Source organism: Symphalangus syndactylus, chromosome 10 (genome assembly GCF_028878055.3).
Source record: "Symphalangus syndactylus isolate Jambi chromosome 10, NHGRI_mSymSyn1-v2.1_pri, whole genome shotgun sequence".
Classification (NCBI taxonomy): domain Eukaryota; kingdom Metazoa; phylum Chordata; class Mammalia; order Primates; family Hylobatidae; genus Symphalangus; species Symphalangus syndactylus.
In genome coordinates this window covers 49,507,717-49,528,624 of record NC_072432.2, presented here as the reverse complement: position 1 = coordinate 49,528,624, position 20,908 = coordinate 49,507,717, and the positions used below count along the sequence as shown (strand labels likewise).

General features: G+C 40.2%; 1 protein-coding gene across 9 annotated transcripts in view; it reads left to right on the top strand.

The window, feature by feature from the left end:
- The window catches only part of HERC3 (HECT and RLD domain containing E3 ubiquitin protein ligase 3), a 126,613-nt gene that overhangs the window by 5,722 nt on the left and 99,983 nt on the right, over positions 1–20,908 (top strand). For all 9 annotated transcript variants that reach the window (XM_063610237.1, XM_063610239.1, XM_055297014.2 and 6 more), the window contains one exon: positions 7,300–7,554. In XM_063610237.1, the coding sequence (XP_063466307.1) occupies positions 7,329–7,554 (226 nt within the window). In that variant the 5' untranslated portion in view covers positions 7,300–7,328. The remainder of the gene's footprint in view (positions 1–7,299; positions 7,555–20,908) is intronic.

Here is a 20,908-nt window from a genome sequence, read left to right as displayed (position 1 = left end):
TATTTTGGTCTCAGTGCCTTTCAAACAAAGGGATAAGAATGAGTTGTTAGGCTGCTGTGTGTATAGTCGCATAGTCTTATTATAAGACAAAGTTTAGGAATTGAAGGTTGTCTTTTAGCATTCAACTCACTAGAGCTAGTAAAAAGAGATTTATCTCCCCACCGCCCTCCACCCACGCCCTTTCCAGAATTTAAAAGCAAATGCACACAAAAAAACTTCCTCCTATCAACCTCAAATCCCTTTCATGAAAGTTATGGCAGATGGTTGTGATGCTGCTTTGCCGTAGTGCAGATTTGGCAGAATGCAGCTAGTGCTAATTGCAGTGAGGAAGACAGGAGTCACAATCCCAGCCTCTTTTGGGAATTGTCCTGTCTGCTGAAATCTCAAAGAAGAGCACTAGGAGTAGGAGTAACATTGACTAAAGCAGCTGACATTTACTAGTCACTTACTACTACATGCCAGGCATCATGCTAAGCCCTTTTTACATGCATTTTCTCATTAATCCTCACGGCACTCTAGCACCTTCTCCTGATTTTGGAGCTTAAGGTGGGTAAACATCTTTCCTCAGGTTTCACAGCTAACATGTGGTTAATGTAGGGCTTGGATTTTAGTTCCTTTGACCCTTAAGCTCTGCTAAGATTATCTTGAATCTCTTACCAAGAATAGATGAGAAGGACTCAGGAAAGTGCCAGGTTGACATTGAGAGAAAGTTGTACTTCAGAAGTGGTCCGTCCTTTTGTTTTGTCATGGGGAAATAAGAGGCAGGAAATGCAGCCAAGGGGGGCTGGTGTAGGTGCTGAGGGAAGTGTAGTCCTATATTTTGCAGCAAATTTCATAATTGTGTATTTTGAAGGAAAATAAAAGATTCTGCTCTTCTAGGAGCAAGCAAGAGAGTGAATGAGGAAAAATGGGTGTAAGGACCTTGGAGATCAAAATGCCCAGCGATGCAGACCGTTGCTGAAACTAGACCTTTAAAGTCATGGACATCAGCAGCTACAAGATTTAGGGGTCCAACTGGAGTGTACTTGAAAGTGAAAGCTGTGCCAACGGCTGGCTTCTCTCCAATGTGTTGAACTTCTCTCCTGAAAGTTAGATGATTTTAGTTGCCTTCCTCTTTAGTTCCGGCAGAGCATTGTGATGACCTAGACCATATTTATAGTTAGGATTGGTAGTTTGTTCACAGGTATACATTTTATTTGTGGTTGCTATTTAATTCTCTTGGTAGGCAGTTTTTATTTGACCAATTGAAGATTCCATTACTGTAACTCAGTTGGGAAGAATTTTTGACATTTTCTTGAGCAGTAGTCCTTTTTATTATCTTTTTTCATAAATTGTTTTTACTAGTCAGTCAGGGATGAGGCCATACTTCAGGCTGTTTACACAGGATTGTGCTTGGCCAAAGCACCCAGAACTCAGATGACTCTCAAGGACTTACTCATGCCAGATAAACTACAAAAACCTGATAGACCCAGGACGCCAAATTAATAATGAGAATTAGAAATCCTAATAAGACTGAGATGCTTTGGTTACCTGGTCACAGTATTCTATCCCTGTAGTAGAATCTGCCCTAGAAACCAAGTTATGTAAGGTTGCTTGCTAAGCAAGGCAATTAGTTGGGTGAATTTAATGGCAACTGTTATGGAATCTGATCCACCCATCCACTTTTAGGAAAGAATTACTTAGTGGATCAAATAGCCAGGTTGACTGATCAGGGTCCCTGTTTTCTCTGGAGAGTGGTGCAGACACATTGGGAAGTCTGGCCTTTTGGTTATCTGCTTTCTAAGCTCCTTACTATACAGCACAGCATAGTGTCTCTTTCTTTTCCTTTACTTCATCTTTTTTTTGTTAGTTTCACTTTCTTCATCTGTAAATTAGAGATAATGGCAGTACCTGTCTCATAGAAGATGAAATGAGCTAACATCTGTGAAGCACACAGAAAAGTACCAGACTCAGAGTAAGCTCAAATTAGGGCTTATCTGCTGTTATTATTAATAATGTCATTATTACTATTATCAGTCAGGGGTTTCTTTCTATTGCAAGTGAAAGAAACCTGATTCAAACAAGCATAAATAAATAAGCTTAAGTAAACAAAGAAGAGACTTGTTATACTCTGTATATAGTTAGGTTCTGTAAAGTCATGGTGAATACCATATTAGTGAATACAGAACCATTGTTTCTGAGGAAATACAGGGTTAGGTTCCTGCAGGCTCTGGTCGAGAGATTTTTATCAGCCAGCTGATGCATAACCTTTTTTTATGTGTGTTTCTATCTAGACAGCCTATTTAATATGTATTTCTTACTAATATACACAATATTTCTTGGTAATAAAACACTAGTTGAGAAGGGTTTAACATTTTCTTGACCCTGTGTAGTGTGACAGTGTTTTTGGCTTTCAGCCTCACATCAGTGCTATCCACTGTGATTTTTATTTTTTATTGGTTGTCATCTCATGAATCCACAGATTTAATTGTTTTTCCATTGTGTCTATAGCTTCATTATGTACTCTGGATATTACTTTAGCTCTCTTCAGGGGAGGCCTCACATACAGATCAGCAGATTTCCTGTTCCATTTTTTGGATGTACCCACTTGTTGATTCATTAACATTGAACTCACAGCCAACACTATAACTCATGCATGAAAGAAACTTACCTAATACACATTTTTTTTCTCTGTAAGGCACATCACAACCTTCTTGCACCAAAGAACACTAGAAGGTAGGAGAGATAAGACAAATTTATGAAATACTAAAAATGAAAAAATCCATTAATATGGATAATAGCAATTGAGCAAGTTGGGAAAAATAAATTATTTCTAGATTATGTGAGCTTGCTGGTCTATTTAAATGTGTATCATTAGACCACCAACCACCACCACCACTACCCTGCCAGTTTTTCATTTTATTTCTACTTCCCTCTCCACAATCTTTGTAGTTAATTCAAAGAATAACATTTAATCTTAATACTTTTTTAGTGTAGAGTCTAGACAAGGAATAAAATCTTGGGAAGAAGCAGAACTTTCTGTTTAAGACAGCAAATTGAGATTCAGTTTTATATTTTATTTTGGGCCTTTTCATGCCTTTCCTGAAAGCCTCAAGAGTTCAAAGCATACCTCAGGATTACAATAAGGCAGTTTTAAAATTGTTATATACAAATTAAGGTCATTGAGTTAAAGCCAAAGTACTGTAATTGTTGTCAAGAGAGGTTGAAAGTATGAGCTTCCTCTGTGTTGTAATCTTTAATTTTTAGCCATTTGAGCATGCTTTTACCTTGGGAGAAAGGAGTTTGTCATTTTAAAAGCTGACTTTGCATAGAATAGCCAATTAGCTGTCTCCTTCATATGTTGACAGTTCTTTCCTGTAGATTGGCTGATATATTCAGCTTTGATGTGTTCTCCTAGTATTATAATTCAAAGTAAGTCTTCAGCATTTCCATTAGAATCCATCCTCTTTTCATTAGGATGAAATGAATGTACCAATGAAAAGATTAGGCAAGACACTTTTGAAGTCTGCAATCTTGTCTTGAAATCCTGATATTTTGACCTGTAGGACCTAGAACAGTGATTCTTAATATGGAGAGAGTAACATGTTTAAGAAGTATGATTAGAAAAGGATATTCAGAATTATAATTAAAATGTATATTTGGAAACTGGCTGGGCCCCGTGGCTCACACCTGTAATCCAAGCACTTTGGGAGGCCAAGGCGGGCTAATTACTTGAGGTCAGGAGTTCAAGACCAGCCTGGCCAACATGGCGAAACCCGGTCTCTACTAAAATACCAAAAGAATAGCGGGGTGTGGTGGCACATGCCTATAATCCCAGCTACTTCAGAGACTGAGGCAGGAGAATTGCTTGAACCTGTGAGGCGTAGGTTGCAGTGAGCTGAGATTGTGCCACTGCACTCCAACCTGGGAGACAGAGCGAGACTTGGTCTCCAAAAAAAAAAAAAAAAAGTATGTTTGGAAACTGAAATGTAATCTGAATGTCCTTAAGACCAATCTTCAGCATTGCTTGTTTGTTTTTAAGATGGGTCTCGCTCTATTGCCCAGGCTGGAGTGTCGTAGTGCGATCACAGTTCACTGAAACCTTGACCTCCTAGGCTCAAACGATCCTCTCACCCCAGCCCCGCAAGTAGCTGGGACTACAGGTGTGTGCTACCACAGTTGGCTGATTTTATTTATTTTTTTGTAGAGATAAGGTCTCACTGTGTTGCCCAGGCTGGTCTCAAACTCCTGGGCTTAAGCTGCCCTCTCACCTTGGCCTCCCAAAGTGTTAGGATCACAGGCGTGAGCCACTGTGCCTGGTCACTATTTTCTTTAATATCCAGGTAAAGTGATTCAAGCCCAAGGCAATGCTAATTAGAATTTAGTGTCTTCCTCAGATTTCTAAGTATTTCCGAGGGGAAGAAGAACGTTTAGGTTCTCTTATCATGGCTCATCCAAAACTCTTGCTCAGTTGTCAGTCTTCAGGAGGGGCTCTGAGAGCTTATTTTCAAGGTTCTTTTTATTCATGTTTGGCAAAATACAGTTATTGTAAGGGTGTTGTATCTTAACTTTGATAGAAGGTTTGGGATTCTCAAAAGTAGTTACAGAACAGGCAACAAGTTCAAACTGAGTGTTAGACACCACTGTTCTCAAAATTCATCTGCTGTTCTCTGCCACGGAGAATCTACTGTTTACTGGCCAGGTTCCAAAGTTGCAGCCATATTATAGGCTTCAATCGCTTTCTCTCTTTTTTTTTTTTTTGATGTGGAGTTTTGTTCATGTTGCCCAGGCTGGAGTGCAATGGCACCATCTTGGCTCACTGCAAACTCTGCCTCCTGGGTTCAAGCGATTCTCGTGCCTCAGCCTCCCAAGTAGCTGGGATTATAGGCGCCCGCCACCACGCCCGATTAATTTTTGTATTTTTAGTAGAGATGGGGTTTCACCATGTTGGTCAGGCTGGTCTCGAACTCCTGACCTCAGGTGATCCATCTGCCTTGGCCTCCCAAAGTGCTGGGATTACAGGTATGAGCCACCATGCCCAGCCAATCGCTCTCTCTTGATTTGCTGTCTTAAATAGTAGCGTCTACTGTTTTATAAGGCATGCTTGGGATTTCCCCCATCTCCTTTCGTCTCTAAATGTTGGACTTTTCTTTCAAAACCAGAGAGGTGCATGGGGTATTTTCCTGAACAGAAGATCCACCCACTTAAGATTTCCAACTTTACCAATAGTCTGAACTTTTGAAGTTATAATATTTCATTTCTGATCAAAGCATTAGATAAAGCTTCCCCTCTTATGTCTTTGTAAGCAAAAATAAAATATTGAAATAATTGATACCTTTCCCATATTAAACCCTAGGGGTTGTTCCCTCCTTTCTGTTGTAGAAAAAATACTTTTGTGCCTATTATGTTGGTAATGACAGTTCTCACAATTAAACTCAAGAAAGCCTTATTGGCTGATGTGGACCCGCAGAGGCAGTAGACATGTAGCAAGAGAAAGGAGATTTAAAGACAATTAAAAAATCTTTACTGAGATATAATTCACATACCATAAAATTTACTTTTTTTTTTTTTCGATACTGAATTTTGCTCTTGTTGCCCAAGCTGGAGTGCAATGACGTGACCTCAGCTCACTGCAACCTCTGCCTCCCGGGTTCAAGTGATTCTCCTGCCTCAGCCTCCTGAGTAGCTGGGACTACAGGCATGCGCCACCACGCCTGGCAAATTTTGTATTTTTAGTAGAGACTGGGTCTCCCCACATTGTTTGGGCTGGTCTGGAACTCCTGACCTCAGGTGATCCGCCCGCCTTGGCCTCCCAAAGTGCTGGGATTACAGACATGAGCCACCATGCCCGGCCTAAAATTTACCTATTTAAGGTATAAAATTTAGGGGTTTTTAGTATATTTACCATGTTTTAAAACCATCACCACAACCTAAATTTAGAACATTTTACCACTTTCCAAACCGACAGGTACAGTCACTCTCCATTCTCCTCTTTCCCTCCAGTCCTAGGCAGACAGACACTAGTCTATTTTCTATTGCCTGTTCTATACATTTCATGTAAATGGAATCATATAATTTGTGGACTTTTGTGACTGGATTCTTTTACTTAGCATAATACATTCACCGTTCATCCATATTGCAGCCAAATAATATCCCATTGTATAGATATACCGTGTTTTATTTAACCATTCATCAGCTGATGGACATTTTGGTTATTTCCTTTCGATATTGTGTATAATGCTGTTGTGAACATTCCTTTATAAGTTTTTGTGTGGACGTAGTCTTGCAGTTCTCTTGGGTTTATAACTAGGAGTGAAATTGCTGGATCATATGGTATCTCTATGTTTAGTTTTTTCAGAAACTGCCAGACATTTTTACAAGCCTGTAGGATGGTTCTAATAGCCCCACATTATCACCAACACTTGTTACCTGGCCATCCTTGTGGTGTGAATTGGTGGGGAGAGATGAGATTTTTTTTTGTTTGTACGAAAGGGAAACATGAATTGTTAAAAGGTAACGAAACTTTAGGCTAGGGTCAGTAATCAGGCAAAAGTTGATTACCTGCTAAATAGAAGAGGTCTGTGTTATACTGTGGTCTCTGTTGAAGGAGATTAAAATCTGTTTGGGGAGTTAAGTTATAAAGATATAAAGAGAAAGCTACCAGGTAGGCAGTATACTAGACAGGCCAGAGGGATGCAGGCTGACTGTCGCTGCAACAGTCCCAGAGTCTCTCAGGTAGGAAGTGGGGCTTGACTAAAATCTGGAACCAAGGCTAAAAGGGAATGGCAGAGAAGATAACATTTTTTTTTGTCTATTTCTCATCTTCACTTCAAGTGGTGAAATACTACTAACCAATCTAATATTAGGGTACCTAAAGGAGTTAATTGGTTCAAAATTTTTTAAAACATTAAATAAGCAGAAAATTCAAAGGAATGATGCATTGAGAAAGGATAAGATGAAGTCTTGAGAGTAATTTCAAAACTGTTACTCACTTAATGGTTTGCCAGGATTGTTTCAGCCCATCTCCTGTACTCAGTATTCTTTAGCAGTGATCTGAAAACCATATTCTGTCTGTTCACTCATTCATTTAAACAAACACAATTTATTTAAACTTCTTTTTTAAACTCTGATTAAAATACAAAATAGCATCATTATAACATAACTGCTTTCAACAGTATTAATATGTTTTATTTTGAGATGTAAGATATCTGAAGAATATTAAGGGGAGGGTTATTTTTTAAATTAGTTACATTCATTACTTGATTTTCTATGACCTATTTCTTTTTAATTAAAAAATATATTTTTTTAACTCTCTCCTAGGCTACATGATTCCCTGAAAGATAAGAACAATGTTATGTTGGGGATATTGGTCTCTGGGCCAACCTGGTATCAGCACCAACCTGCAGGGAATTGTGGCTGAGCCCCAGGTGTGTGGATTCATATCTGACAGAAGTGTCAAGGAAGTGGCCTGTGGGGGAAACCACTCTGTGTTCCTGCTGGAAGATGGGGAAGTTTACACATGTGGTTTGAACACCAAAGGGCAGCTGGGCCATGAGAGGGAAGGAAACAAGCCAGGTAAGTGCACCTTGTCTGTCTCGATTGTTAGTGAGAATGGAAAGTTGGAGGACACAACGGCAGAGGGCCCAGTTGGAGCTTTCTCCACCAAGTATTCACTTTTCAGGGAGGCTCTTTTGAACGGTGCAGGGATTCCTTCCTGTTTGGAACCCTTTTGTCTAATTCAAGCCTTTTGATGGAAAAACAGACTTTTCTTTTCTTTCTTTTTTTTTTTTTTTTTTTTTTGAGATAGGGTCTCGCTCTGTCACCCAGGCTTGAGCGCAGTGGCAAGATCTTGGCTCACTGCAACCTCCACCTCCCAGTTTGAGGCGATTTTCATGCCTCAGCCACCTGACTAGCTGGGATTACAGGCATGCACCACCACAAGACTTTTTATTTTTCATCTTATTAGAGAACATATGTAATATCAGTTACCTGGGGAGGGGAGGTGACTAGTTAGTTCAGAGTTAGAATAAAATAGATTTTGCCCATTGTATTAGTCGGTTTTCACACTGCTGATAAGGCATACCCAAGACTGGGCAGTTTAGAAAAGAAAGAGGTTTATTGGATTTACAGTTCCATGTGGCTGGGGAGGCCTCACAATCATGGCAGAAGGTGAAAGGTATGTTTCACATGGCAGCAGACAAGAGAAGAGAGCTTGTGCAGGGAGACTCCCATTTTTAAAACCATCAGATCTCATGAGACTCATTCGCTATCATGAGAACAGCACAGGAAAGACCTGCCCCCATAATTCAGTTACCTCCCACTGGGTCCCTCCCATAACATGTGGGAATTCAAGATGAGATTTGGCTGGGGACACAGCCAAACCATATAATCCAGTAATTTAATGCTGAGAATTATGACAGTTTTTTGAATAGGTAATCCTCACACAATCACTATGAGAAACTTTACTTCCTGATTACCTATATTCATTCCTTTGTTTCTGCAACATGCTCTTATATGTTTTGTGCTAAGCAATGTGATTGGTGTTATGAGTGGAGGGATGAATGAGATATGGTGATGATGTGGCTGCAGTGATCTCTATGGCAAATGCTGTCATGCAAGTCTGTGTTATGTAAGTTGAAGAATACACCAGAGGTGTAGGGGAGGGAGATTGGTTCTGCCTTTGGGCGTTGAGTAGAACTTTGGTGTGTGTGTGTATGCATGTGCACTTGGGTGTATGAATGAATGTGGCAGCATCACTAAGCTTATTGCACATCTGATACCCAGTGATGTGGATATAAAGGTGCAATACTTGTTCAGGGCATGTTGAATAGTGTGGTGAGACTGGGAAGAGAGGGTGATGGAAGAGGATAAGCTGGAAAGGTAGGGGGCTAATTCATTTCCTTAAATTTCAGTGCTTTTAATTGATTTATAACAGGTGCTACCCATATTTTAAGCTTGTTGATTTTATTTTTTTCCTCCTATTTTTACATTTTTTTTTGAGACAGGATCTGGCTCTGTTGCCCAGGCTGGAGTGCAGTGGTGCCATCTTGAGTCACTGCAACCTCCGCCTCCTGGGCTGCAGATATCCTTCCATTCTCAGTCTCCTGATTAGCTACAACTACAGGCATGTGCCAATACACCTGCTAATTTTTTAATTTTTGTTTTAGTAGAGACGGAGTTTTGCCATGTTGTCCAGGCTTGTCTCAAACTCTTGAGCTCAAGCAATCTGCCTGCTGGCATTACAGGTGTGAGCCACTGTTCCTGGCCCTATTTTTACTTATAAAGAATCTAAGTTTGACTTTCAGTATATGTGTAGCATGGATTTATAAGGTCCTCTTAGTAGTGAGGATGTGTAAATGAGTCTTCTTTTGGGGAGAAATTTTAAGGTAGAGTCTTAAATTGTGACCACATATTTGTCACACTAGCATAGGTGTTTGCCCCTTTTTTTGTTACCTGCCATTCTTTTCATTCAATACGGATCATTCCAGACACTGAAGCTTCATTAAAGAATAACCTTACAGTTTTTTCTAGATGATTTTACCATTTTATTTGGCATCAATATGAATTAAATTTTTTCTGTGGCACTGTCTCCCTCTTCTCTCATGTTTATTATTCCCTTCCATAGTAAGTGACCATGTTCCGTAGTTTCCCTGCCCAAAATGTCAGTGTAAATTTATAATCGTTAATTTTTATGTTGCCCATTGGAAAGAGGGCTGCAGGGCTTAGGCACAATTGTGAAGAATGTGAAGTGTGGTTGATGAGCTTCCAATTCCTCATTCTTTGCCACCAGGTTCCTTCAGGAAGCCCGCTGTGAGACATGCACCAGGCCTGCTCATCTGGGGGCAGTACTCCATGTTCTAGTCAGGGGTTTCTTAACCTGTGGACCCTGAAATCTTGGGATTTCAAGGAAGGGGTTTGTAGAGTCGTCTACAGATGAACACCCTTCCATGTACAGTGCACTCAATACTATAGGTTTTCAAATGATTCTGTTGTTTACTAAAATGAAAATTCAGCTGAAAATGCCACTAATTCAGAAATTAGTAAATCCTATTTATTATGCATTTTACCAATTAATAGAATACAAAGGTATCATATACAACTACCATGGAGGTGGCAGGAAGAAGATTGACTTTTAGAAATGGTCTTCATACTGGAACAGATTAAAAACCAAGTCTTCTTTCTTTTCCTCCTGTTAAAACTCACTTGTGTCTCACATTAAGCTCCTAAATGTGCCCTCTGTTTCCCTAGGCCAGAGCCAGTGTCTAACAAGTAATGCATTCGGAGGGTCATGGCCCAACAGTATGCCCTTTCCTGTGGGAATGTCTATATTCAGCCAGGATTTAGGAACTTCACTCCAATGATCTTTGAAGGACTTGTACCACTCTAGCCTGCCTTTGAAGGGAGTATTTTGGGAACTGGGAAGAGATCTTTTTAGTCCTCCCATAGAGACAGCAGGGTTATGGTGAAGTTTGGAATCAGATAAAACTAATGGAGGCATTACATCTCTAATCTAAAACGGGGATCATAGTCTAGGTGTGGTGGCATACACCTGTAATCCCATCACTTTGGGAGGCCAAGGCCAGAGGATTGCTTGCCAAGGAGTTGGGGACCAGCCTGGGCAACATAGAGATGAAAAAAAAAAAAAATTAGCTGGGCATGGTTGTGTGTACCTGTTGTTCCTGCTACTTGGGAGGTTGAGGTTGGAAGGTCGCTTGAGCCCTGGAGATCAAAACTGCGGTGAGCTGTGATTGCATCATTGCACTCCAGCCTGGACAACAGAGCAAGACTCTGTCTCAAAACAAAACAAAAAACAACAACAACAGAAAACCCCAAAATAAATAAATACAAATGGAGATTATAATACTCTTTCATAGGTAGACTAATCTGTGTAAATATTGAATGCAGTATCTGGCAGTTTTATATCATGCCTCAGAAATTATGCTACCGTGCAGTTTCGCCATCTCGTGTAAAGGCTGATACTGTCTCTGGAGTTACAGGGAAAGAAGCCTAAGCTGGGAGTTTGGGAACTGGGATCTAGTTTTTTATCTACCAGGAAATAATTGTGTGGCCCTGGGCAAGTTTCTTTCTATTTCTGAGTCACAGTTCCCTTTCCTGTAAAAGGAGTAGACTTCCTGTACTAATCAGATAGTTCTTGATGAAGGGGATTCACGTGATAAAGAAGACACCACGAAACTGCTGGTAGTGTTACAGACAGAGAAATATGTTACAGGAAAGGGGTCCTGATCCAGACCCCAAGAGAGGGTTCTTGGCTCTCTCAAGAAAGAATTCAGGACAAGTCCGTGGTACAAAATGAAAACAAGTTTATTAAGAAAGTAAAGGAATAAAAGAATGGCTACTCCATAGACAGAGCCCTGAGGGCTGCTGATTGCATATTTTTATGGTTATTTCTTGATGATATGCTAAACAAGGTGTGGATTATTCATGCCTCCCCTTTTTAGACCATATAGGGTAACTTCCTGCCATTGCCATGGCGTTTGTAAACTGTCATGGCGCTGGTAGGAGTGTAGCAGTGAGGACAACCAGAGCTCACTCTCGTGGCCATTTTGGTTTTAGTGGGTTTTGGCTGGCTCCTTTACTGTAACCTGTTTTATCAGCAAGGTCTTTATGACCTGTATTTTGTGTTGACTTCCTGTCTCATCCTGTGACTTAGAATGCCTTACCCGGGCCAGGTGCAGTGGCTCACGCCTGTAATCCCCACACATTGGGAGGCCGAGACCAGCCTGACCAACATGGTGAAACCCCATCTCTACTAAAAATACAAAAATTTTAGCCGGGCATGGTGGCGCGTGTCTGTAATCCCAGTTACTCAGGAGGCTAAGGGAGGAGAATTGCTTGAACCCGGGAGGCAGAGGCTGCAGTGAGCCGAGATCACACCACTGCACTCCAGCCTGGGGGACAGAGTGAGACTCCATCTCAAAAAAAAAGAAAAAAAAAAAAGAACGCCTGGGAAAGTCTGGGAATACAGCCTAGTAGGTTTCAGCCTCATTTTACCCAGCTCTTGTTTAAGATGGAGTTGCTCTGGTTCACACGCCTCTGACAGTAGCCAGTGATGGCCACCCTCTTCCCAGCCTCCTTATCTGTCTTCTCTGTGGCTTGTCTTCTATCAGGCAGCCTCACTGCAGAGTCAGGTGCTCAGATATGCCTCACTGCACACCTTGGTCTTGGAACTTGGGTGAGAGGATTCACCCTGGGGTAGCAGCTGGCAAAGGAAGCAAAAACCTCACAGAACAATGATAGCAAAGATCTGTAGAAGGCATCATAACAAATACATCTGAGTGATCCAGACATTTCTCCAGCACAGCCTCCTGATGCAGCTCCAAGGAGCTGATGGTAGGTGTTGCTGGGCCTCTGGATGTGGGTGAGCTCTGGCAAAGCAGCTGCACTGCATCTGTCTGCGTACTGGGTCAGCTGGCCCTCAGTCATCCTGCAGATGCCCTCCCCAGCAGGGCTGAGTGACTGCAAGAAACCCAAGCTAGAGGTGTGCCAAGAAGGCTTTGGGATTCAGCCTCAGAATCCAGCCCATGCTTGTGATCTAAATTTGGAATAAGGCAGACTCTAGTGTAAATTACAAGAGATTCCAGAAATTTCTGTTGTTGGTTAAGCTTGTCTGTTAATTATAAACTCTATAGCAGCTTGGAATAGTGCCTCTTTGAATGGAAAGATTATGTGGGTGGGTGCCTCCCTCTCTTCATTTAACTTTTTCATTGGTAGGTGTGTTCTAAATCTGGATACGATTTGCGTTTGTTTTTAATGAGTGGGAAGAAGAGAATGAACTTGTTTTCTGTGTTATTGAGAACCATGACCTGGAGAGCTGCTAGACATGGAAGGGAAGTCCGTGGCAGGCGTAGTTTGTTACAGGTATCTGTTGGTCTTGGCCCACGGGAATGCTACCCCCAAGTAGCTTCTGTGGTATTTGGGAAGGGAGCATGATGGAGGGCTCCTTCCTTAAAAGAGGATTTTTCTGGGGGGTATGGGCAGGTCTGTGATTTCAACTTGGTATCATCGCCCAGATCGGTTGACTTTGAAATATGAAGGATTTTAAAAAGTGAGTGTATGACTGTTTCCTCTAAGCCTTTGAGAGTGTGAAGAAGTGAGTTGAAGGAGTTAATTCCATGGTGGCCTACCTCCAAGGGGCTTACAGAATTTTGAACCCAAGTGGCAAACTTAAGTTTCTTTCTCTTGCTTTGCAGTACTAGCTGTGAACGGAGTAATGCCTGACCATCAACACTTACTTTGCTGATTGGACTTGTTAATATTTCTAGTCCTAGCAGGGCTTCCACCAGCATGGGTGTGGTCATCTAGCACTAGTCTGGAGGAGGATTTATTTCATTGCCTTGAAACTTTGTTTCCTGTTAAAATGCAAACAACCCTGGGAGCCATATAATCTGACCTTGCTGAGGGGAAGGAAAGTTGAAAGAAGGTAGTGGTGTAGGAGATGCACCTGGACAAGTCTTCTAATGTGTGCCTTGATTCTGTCCTGCTAGTGATCATATTCCGTATTATACACTCTGTCTCTAACTGGTTCAGCTGCAAGGCACATCAATTCATTTTTTTGGGATGCATTTTGTAGATGTGCCACAGCAGTGATACAAAGCACTTCTTAGTGATTCTAAGGGTTTTGGAGATCCTTTTTTTCCTTCTTAAGAATATGTAACAGGCTGGGCGCGGTGGCTCACGCTTGTAATCCCAGCACGGTGAAACCCCGTCTCTACTAAAAATACAAAAAAATTAGCCGGGCGTGGTGGCGGGCGCCTGTAGTCCCAGCTACTCGGAGAGGCTGAGGCAGGAGAATGGCGTGAACCCGGGAGGCAGAGCTTGCAGTGAGCCAAGATTGCGCCACTGCACTCCAGCCTGGGCGACAGAGCGAGACTCTGTCTCAAAAAAAAAAAAAAAAAAAAAAGAATATGTAACAGTTAACTATTGCTGTTGCGACCCTGAGACTACTGTGGTTTCTTTGTACTCTCATTTCTCTACTTCTCACATTAGTAATACCCTTATGTGACCAACTGTGTGTGTGTGTGTGTGTGTGTGTGTGTGTGTGTGTGGTAAGAAGGAGGCATTTCAAAGACACATCAAATTCTGAAACTCCTGGTTATTCAGGCCCCAGATATTTTCCTAGTGTGTCAGACAGCACACAGAGTTCTAGCTTAGGTGTGTCCATGACTCATTTGTGATTTGGCCAAAGGCAAAGAGGCCTGTGATTCCCAGAAGCATTTTTCAGATGCAGTATATTAAGCGCCATCTAAATTCAATGTCCAACTTTTTAAAAAAGTGTTATAAATCTTTTGCACATTCCTCTTTCATGTGACTTTTCTCTCCTTCATTCTCACCTTTGTATTCTGACATATACCTCATCCTTCCCCCACAAAGCAGGCAGAGTTTTTGTGATTGGAGTCATCATAGGGTTATTACTAATTTCCTCATGGTTTCTGTCCATGAATTTATTTTATAATTTTCTAAGACATAAAGTTACAGAGCTGGCATTTTTTAGAAAGTGCCTTCCCCCACTTTTTTTTTTTTTAAATAAAGCAAGTAAACAAAACATGAGCTTTTTTTTCCTGAATGTTATTTTTTATAAGTAAACTGACTAAGTGGACATTAAGTAAATCTTGAGCTCTTTTATTAAACTAGAGACTGGTTGTCCATAGAAAAAATTCAATAAATACCTTAATTTACCATGCCTCTCATACTCCTACCCAGCCACATTGTAAACAGTACTCTTCAGCTAAATGAATAGTTCTCCTTTCCTCATACATACTCTGATTTCTAATATTGGGATTTTAGGGTAAGCTAATCTCTGTGTTATTAGGGGTATCTGAATTTACATAAGTGTCTTCTAATCTTTCTCCCTATCGTGAATAGACAAGAACCGTGGTAGGGGCAGTTATTTAGTGTAATCTAATTTGACTCTGCTAAATTTTAAAATTCTCTGTAGACATACCAGGAAATCATCTTATAGCAGAGCCCAAGGGTAACAATTTATAAGCAAGCTCTAACATTTCTGTGCAACTCTATTTGATTCATCTCTATGATTGGTTCCTTTTACTTTCTCCTGAGTTAGTTTCCCTCTTGCAGGTAATTTAATCCAATTCACATTCGCACTTTATATTCAGTCTAAGCATTTCCATAATGCCCATCACCATATGTAACAGCTTTCCTGCTGTTTGATAAATGAGGTTTATAAAGCAGAACGTCCAAAAGCTTCAATTCCCAAACTGCGGTTGCTTCTAACCGTGGTAGAAGTAATGCTTTCAACCAGCTTCTCAGGTTGCTCTCGGGCATCTGAAGGGCGCAATAACTCTGTCATGTTAATCAGCTCTTGCTGAAAAGCAAACCAGCTGAGCTGAAAGGAAATAGAAGGGACCCTGTAATGACTTCCTGTTATTGAAGTGCATGTTTCTATGGGCATAACGCTGATATAAAAGGCAGAATGTGCCATAGGAAGTGTTCAGATCCCAACATGGCACTTGTTAGGGCCCCATCTATTCCTTATTAGGAATGGCAGGTGGCTCAGGAGGCTGCACACCCCTTTCTGATTTTGGTGATAAAGGTTATAATCAAAACTAGTAGGATGTCTTGCCTCCTTTGATAGATAGGTAGATGACTTTCTGGTTCAGAGGTCTAAGGATCAGGATAAACTGTCATTTAATAATTTTATTCTGGGATAATTGATCGGAATTTTTTTTTCTGTCTGTGATACGCAGCCTACATTCTATAAAGATACTTGAGTGTTTTAGAAAATGTGTACTTATTAATGAGCATACTCGTTAGTGTGAGGTATTTGTGACTTTTAAAAACCTGCAGTATTACTTTTAAGTAATTAACAAAATGGTTTGCTTCATGAAACAAGAATTTTAGTTAATTTGTTAATTATTAAAGTGGTTAACGATACGTATATAAGCTCTCTTTATCTCTGATATGCTTAGCATTTTTAAGCTGATTAATCCTCATGATAGCCTTGTAAAGTAGGTCTGTATTATTATCCAAGGTATATGTAAAGGAGAAAAGAAAAGGGAGTTGAGTTTGAGTCTTGCTTGATTACTGACAGTTTGGGTTTAATAATCCTAGAATTTTGTTCACAGACATTTTTGTAACCTCAGGCTGATTGAGAATGACATTGATAAGATTTTATTGTCAAACTTGTTTACATTTAATTTCCACTCATTACTTAATTAAAGAAACAAAAATGATACAAACTTGCCCACCCAGAAGCTTGTATTCCTTAATTTATTGTTTAAATACAAATATGATCAAGGTACTTTGGTAAAAGGTACTAAGAAACAATTTCCTTTTTATCTTGAAAACCATTAGACTACTGTTTGTCAGCTGCCTTTTTAAGCTCTTTTGAGCACCAAATAAAAAGCACACATGATAATTCATATTTCAGGCTGATGTATTTTGTCTTGCTATTTGCCTCTTGCTCTTTGTTTTTTTATTTTCTTGAATTATTTACTTCTTATTCAGTCACTGATTCAGCAGATATTTACTGAGTGACTAAACTTCTAGATTCCTCATTTGTTTTAAGTACTCTTAGAACACAACAAATTAGTGCAGATCCCACCCTTTGGGCATTTATGGACTAGGTGAGAATATAAGATACACCCAAAAAGGTTATATCATGCAGTTCTGCAGGTGTCAAACAGGTGATACAGGTCCTATGTGTGTCAAAATAAGTGTTGTCCTACAGTGAAGAGATAGGCCACCAACGATACTGAATTCTGAATTCTAACAAATGTCATCTTCTGTACCTACACACATTATAAGGTTCACATTTATCTTAAGTTTGTGAGCTTGTTGGAGGAGTGAATTGTAACATTTCGGAGAAGGGGCAGCTTTGGAGATGGTTTCAGGGTTCTAGGGATGTTCAGCGATTTTTGTAAATCCACCCTTTAATTCTGAATTTTTGTGTTACAATAGCAATTTTTTAGTTTGGCAATTTTGATGATTTCATCTAGGTTGGTGATCTATGATCTTTACAGATCTAGGGTAGGTAGAATGTTGTAGTTTATCAGCCTGAATGGGGTATATCTGGTCAGCTGATATTTTACATTTCTTCAAGGGCTACTGGAATTCTTTGTATGTCTTTTTGAGTGAATGCTATTTGATAGCATGTAATGTTGAAATCTTTGATAACCCTCCAACAGATGTATGGTCTCATATCCTTGTAGACTTTCAATCATTTTTTCCACTAATTATTAAAATTTGCATTGAAATTTCTATTATAATTGTTAACTGACTTGCAACAACTGAAATCATGATTCTGAATAATTTTAATTTAGAGTATTAGCTAATCATGGAGGCAGCATAATGAATAAGAGCATGGACTAGCTGTGTGACTTGGACAAAGTTGCTTAAACTCTACATGTCTTAGTTTCCCTAGTTGTAAATGTAGATAATAATATCTACCTATTAGGGTTGTGAGGATTTAATACATTGCATATCAGATACTTGGAATAATGCTTGGCTTATAGTAAACACTCAATTAGTACTAGCTATTATTATTTATTTTTATTTTTAATTTGAAAAAATAATTGCTGATCTCTATTTCATTCCAATTTTAGTGTATATGCTGCCGAAGCAAGCACTAGCTATTATCATTATTTGTAGTAGCAGTAGTAGTAATTTGTGTTGACACTTTTCATTACAATTGTTTTGATCCTGCTATTCCAGCATATTAACAAATTAATAAATTCATTACAAATACATACAGTTTCTAGATGTATACAAACATATACATCTGTAAATTGTGTTGATCACTTTTATAGATTCCCTTAATACTACAGGATCTGATGAATGATATGGACATTCAGCTGAGGCAGATGTTATAAGTTAGGGTTGTTAAGGGAAAGTTTATTATTATGTTCATTTTTAGGTTTTAAAGGATAAGTCTATTTTCTTTGTTTTCAATTTTTGCAGTTCTTTATTGTTCCCATGAAAAGTACCTTACTTATGTTGGGTATACTGTAAAACTGAATATACACATATGGACATGCATACATACATCTCTCTATGCAATTGTTACCATTACCTCCAGCATTCTCATCCAAAATGGCAAAGATAAGGGAATCAAATTAGGTCGCTGTGGACACTGTGGTACACCAGGGACTACTTTATGGTGCTCCTGAAAGTCTTGTAGTGGTTTGGCAACAGTTAGCTGGGTAGTATGATCTTGTCATAGGCTTAGTAAATAGAGTGCAATCCATTGGCTCCTAGCCCAGCTGAAATCTTTGGGCAGTTACTTTAGACTTCCAGTTAGCTGTGATGGGGGTGAATCTTTGGATGGAGATATAAATGGCCTGAAAGAATGCAAGTGATTTTCCTTTCTGCATCCTGCAGTTGCGTAAGAAGAGATCACTCTGGAGTCTAAACCTACATAATCTTTTTTTTTTTTTTTAGTGTTAATGTATCAGTTGCTGTGCTTTCAGTTTCAAGTAACAACAGAATGCTAAACTGTGTCATGAACAATGAGTAAAATTTATCATCTCACATGAGAAGAGGTATTTCTAGGATAGGCTAAGTCAGTAGCACAGTTGCCTCCTGTGTTTCCCATCTTTCTGTTCTGGAGTGGAATTTTGTAGTGATGCAGAGATTTATTCTTCCTGCCAAATCTCTAGCCCACTGGTGTGGGTGTAAGATTTTTCTGGGCCTCATTTAAAGCCTGCAAATATTCCCCAAGTGCTTTACCAGCCAGGGTCAGCCTTGCCACTGTGCCATGTTTTTTTGGGTGCCAGAATTGGCTTGTTATGTTGAAAGTATTATTTTCTCTCATGATATTTTTCTCCTTTAATACGCTTCACTATTGAAATGCCTGTAGGCCCATCTTCCCAGGAGTTTGAGGCCAGCCTGTGCAATGTAGTGAGACCCTGTCTCCAAAAAAAAAAAAAAAAAAATTGAGAACTTTCCCTGAGGACAAGTCACAACAGCATCTCAGCCTGTTGACTCTTTTTGGGAGTTGTTCATACTGCTAGGAAGAGGGTTATAAGGCTCTATCTCATTTTCCTCTTTTCAAAGTCATACTAATAAGAGCTTGCAGAGAGCCCTTAACAACAACAACAAAAACAAACAAACAAAATCCCCAACATTTTCCACTTCAGATAGATTTGTGATTAATTAGTTTATCACATTAAAGGAGTCTTTAGTTTATTGGTTTGGAATTGGCCTCATGCTATATGAACTGTGCTGATCATGATGAAATTAAGTAGATTGTGCTGATTGAGACCACAAGTTCTACATTCTGCCTATACACAGAGGCTGTTTAGGCACAAAGTCAAAATAGGGAGGCCGGGTGCAGTGTCTCACGCCTGTAAGCCCAGCACTTTGGGAGGCTGAGGCAGGTGGATCACGAGGTCAGGAGATCGAGACCATCCTGGCTAACACGGTGAAACCTCGTCTTTACTAAAGATACAAAAAATTAGCGGGGCGTGGTGGTGGGTGCCTGTAATCCCAGCTACTCGGGAGGCTGAGGCAGGCGAATGACAAACCTGGGAGGCAGAGCTTGCAGTGAGCCAAGATTGCACCACTGTACTCCAGCCTGGGCTACAGAGCGAGAATCCATCTAAAAGAAAAAAAAAGAAAAAAAAAAACAGGGAGCACAGAAAAGTGGGGACCATTATGCCCTTAGGCAGCAAGTCCCCTGGTTTCCCTCAAGGAAGTGGAGGCAGCAGGCAGGCAGTGAATGCTGGGTCTCCTCCAGGACGAGCTGGAAGCAAGGATGTTGAGAAAAAGCTGGAGAGAAAGGAACGATAGGAAAATGGAGGTAACAGTTGTGCTGAACTCACCAGGAGGCACAAATCATGTTCTCCTTTCCCTTCAGATGAGGAAAGAAGGCTGAACTAATTATGGAATGTTTTTATTTTCTTTGAGGTGCTATATAATAGGGATACGTTAAACCAGGTTAGCCACGAATGAGAAACTGGAAGTTTATTGCAGTGTCTTTATGAGTGCCAGCCTGTGCTTTATTCATCTTTCTGTTCTTCATGACTCCCTAAGGGTAGCTTTTAAAGTAGAAAAGCACTGGGGAATGCCTTTAGTATTTGCAGTGTAGAGATATTAGTGGTGAATGGGCATATAGTCATTCTGGCTATTAGAGGCTTTCTGCTGATCACAGAGGGTATAATTCAGATTGGCTAACTACCTTTCTCCTTTCTTCTCTACCCTTCTAATTTGTCATAAAGCCTTTGCTACTCTTTCATATAGAGTGGAACTCATCTTTGGTCAAGGATTTGTAAAGAGCTGGTTTTTGTATTTCTGAACTGATAAAATGTGATTAGGAGTGGGAAGGGGTGGGTCAGTGCCTGGTGAGGAAAGAGGGATCTTTCCCTTACCCCAGGTTACTGGGCATAGGTTGAGTGGAGGGAAGGTACCAGTACATTCCACCTAAGGTTGGGCAGGACCTCTGTACCCACAGAATTCCTTTTCCTCAGCATTTTGTGAACTCAAGAAAAATGAAACAAAGTCTTGTTTCATCTCCTTACTGCCACCCTTTTGTTAAACCACTTTATGAATTACCATTTAACTGCCTTGATTTAGATATTTTGGGTCAGAAAACAACTAACACTATTTTTGAGTTTGTTCAGTTTAAATGAACCATCAGCTTTGGCAGGCCACACCTGTTCCAGCCAAACAGAGGTGTCTGGAGACCTTCTTAGACTGACCTTGTGTGTCCAGCCAGGGGAGCTGTAGTTCCTGTGGATGGAATTAACCCATAAAATTGCATGACAGGAAAGACTGGAGGGAGCCAGAGACTTCAGAATTTATTCATCCTTTTCTGTTTTTAGTTTGTTTGCTCTGTGTTCCTTCCTGTGGCTGGTCATCCTGGCGAGGTAGAGCCACAGGCCAAGAAGGAGCCATGTCTTGAATTCTTTTCACGTTTTCTGTTATTCCCCTTCCCTTAGAGCATTCTTGACTC